Raw genomic sequence first — 2,847 nt, forward strand, 5'->3', positions numbered from 1 at the left:
ATGTGTGTGTGTGTGTGTGTGTGTGTGTGTGTGTGTGTGTGTGTGTGTGTGTGTGTGTGTGTTGCAGATGAAGGAGGCGGAAAAGGCAATGACAAATCAAGCTGAAGTCTCTCTTGTCGTGGGATTGTTGTAGAGAAGCAGGGGTTTGTGGGTAAACATTGTCATGTTGTTGGAAGTTAAACATATTGTTAAAACACACCGAGAGAGGGAGACTTCCTCTGAGAGGGAGAGAGTTACAGAGGAACAACTCCCACCAGCATCACATCACTGAAAAAAAATACCCTGTTAATCTAGTTGGAAACTAAAATGGTGTTGCATAGAGAAATATAGTCATCTGAACAATAAGAAAGAGTTTTTTTATTCCAGTAGATGTGTGTAAATCGAAAAGATAATACATTTTGCAGCGTAGGTAGACCAAATGTTTGGAAATGCATGTGTCTGTAATAACAAGATGGATCCACGAGGATGTCAACAATCCCGTGGGAGCCATCAGGGAAGTAGTATGATGAGAGTCAGGCAGGACCACAGTGATAAAAGCTTTTGTTAACCATAGATCTCATTTCAGAGTCTAATCAAAAACACATTCACAAAACCGTTGAGTTCAAAATGAAGTAACCGTTAGTTGTACCAACAAAAAAAAAAAGACTCATTCCTGCACCTCTCTATGGCTTTAAGAGTCTTACTTCCTATCCTGCAGCCACTCTGTAAGAGGTTATTTCTCCAATTAGGGAATCTTATTTTGGGATGAAAGTGGTTTCGCTGGTCAATAGTGAAAGTGTCTCGACAGTGGTTTGCCCAAACAACAAGACAGAAATACTGCAAAAGGTCAAAGCTGCAGGGAACTGCTTTTATGGATGTGCAAATGTTTTATTGATCGTTCAGGATTGATATAGGGAAATACTGACGCACACAAACACATGGTTGTCAGGGAGAATACGGACATAACAGCAGGAGCAGCTGAACAATAAAAGTCCCTTCTGCATTCTGCACCGCTTGCATTGTTTCTGGGGACTAAATTGCATTTTCATCAAACGTTTCTCCCCCCTCTTTCCTCTCCAGGGAGGCCGCCAGAGAGTGCCGCAGGAAAAAAAAAGAGTATGTCAAATGTCTGGAAAACCGCGTGGCTGTGTTGGAAAACCAAAACAAGACCCTGATTGAAGAGCTGAAAGCACTGAAGGACATTTACTGCCACAAAGCAGAGTAGCGGTTTGTGGTCATGAGCTGAAGACAGTGGCGTTTACAAGCTGCGACAGCAAATAGAAACAAAAGACTGGAACTACTTTGACCGTGTCTGCTCACTCAGGCCTGGTTCAAGTGTTTCGGGGGGGATTTAAACAGCTGGAGCTGGCCGGTTTTCGCTCTTGTTCGTATCTTGTGCTCTTTGCATGTGAAGACTCAAGTGTCGTTGATGTTGCTTTTGTGCACCGGCCAATGAGAGCCAGCTGACGAAGAGGAACAGGAAGAGGAAATACATGCGCTTCCTCAGAATGTACCGTTTAGAGTACAGAGATTAACGGAAAAACATTGGCGAGTCAGCCAAGGTCGCTCTACCAGCAGTTTCTCTGAGGAGACGAGGTGCCACTATCAGCTGCAACTCATCCCTGTTTTCCTGATCAAATCTGCAGCATTTACGCTTCTGTTCGTGGCAATTCCATGCATTCCTTCACGCTAAAAAGCAAGAAATGTCATTTAAGTAACATTTTCAGTTTTCAGAGACGTTTTTGATTTGGTTTCAAAGAATAAAAGAATATTTTTAGCAGACGACACAGAATATAATATATTTTAAACAAATAGAAAGGGGCATTATCTGAATCAGAAGTTATTTTAAAGTGAGTCGATTGTTTAGAAATGACAAGAGCACAACTGCCCTTGAGTCAAAGCACAGAAAGTACCAAAGCGTCCGTGTGGATATTACCAGAATGTATATTACGTTTATTTTAAGAATTTCACTCCACAAGTTTATTGTATATTCTGCAAAGCATCAGCTCGTTTTACTGTCATGCAAGCTTCAGTCTTATTTTTCAAATTATGGATATCCATTGTGTTTTAAAACTGTATTTGATTATGGCTGGATATTGAAATGCTCTGTTTAAAGGGTGATGCCAATTTTTCTCTTTTTTTATGTAAAGACATTTTATTTGAATGATAATATCCTCTTGTTTTCCTGTTTCTGGTGATTTTGAAAAGTGCTTGCTTTCTCTGTTTCTATAGTTGTTGAGTTTGTTCCAATAAATATATTTTATTGAAGAAAAAACACCTCCTAATGTAACAGACGATCTCTTACGACTGCCAAAGCTCTTTTAGTGAAAGACAAGTCTTTAACTACAGTTTGTCTCGGTGACAACACAGTGATTCATCCTGTGGTCGTCTTGTTGTGTAACAACCAAATGACCGGTACGTTTTGTATTCACAGATAAATAGCCATTTTGCGAAAGTCTACGAAAACACAGGTGATAATACAATTCAGGTCTTTTCTTTGATATTAACTCGGTCAAGCTGATCTGGTTGAGGATTCTTGCTGTTTCAACCCAGTTGTTCTCCTCTCAGTTTACTTCCTTGTTTGAATTGTAAAACCAAAACTTATTTTTTTGTTTGTCAAATAAAATATTCAAATGTGACATCACTGTGACTTATTGCTCACCCCACACTCAACACACTTTTTACTGCTTTTTATTCATTCTACCGTGTTGTGTAGGCTGTACTGTTTTTATTTTGTTCCATGCTAAATGCTTGTAGCACTTCGGGATCTGAACTCAGATATGAAGTGCGTTATAAATCAAACACATTATTATTATTATTAGTCGTCCTCAAATTAAAGGTAGGGTCAGGGCCGTCCCTCCCTACAGG

The 2,847-nt window shown here is 39.8% G+C and overlaps 1 protein-coding gene across 1 annotated transcript in view; it reads left to right on the forward strand.

Moving 5' to 3' along the window:
- The window catches only part of LOC104956806 (cAMP-responsive element modulator-like), a 13,496-nt gene extending 10,878 nt beyond the window's left edge, over positions 1-2,618 (forward strand). Inside the window, exon 7 of the mRNA XM_010784348.1 lies at positions 1,016-2,618. Within this exon, the coding sequence (XP_010782650.1) occupies positions 1,016-1,204 (189 nt within the window). The 3' untranslated portion in view covers positions 1,205-2,618. The remainder of the gene's footprint in view (positions 1-1,015) is intronic.
- The last annotated feature ends 229 nt before the right edge of the window (positions 2,619-2,847 follow it).

Source organism: Notothenia coriiceps, unplaced genomic scaffold (assembly GCF_000735185.1).
Source record: "Notothenia coriiceps isolate Sejong01 unplaced genomic scaffold, NC01 NC01_scaffold00026381, whole genome shotgun sequence".
Lineage (NCBI taxonomy): Eukaryota > Metazoa > Chordata > Actinopteri > Perciformes > Nototheniidae > Notothenia > Notothenia coriiceps.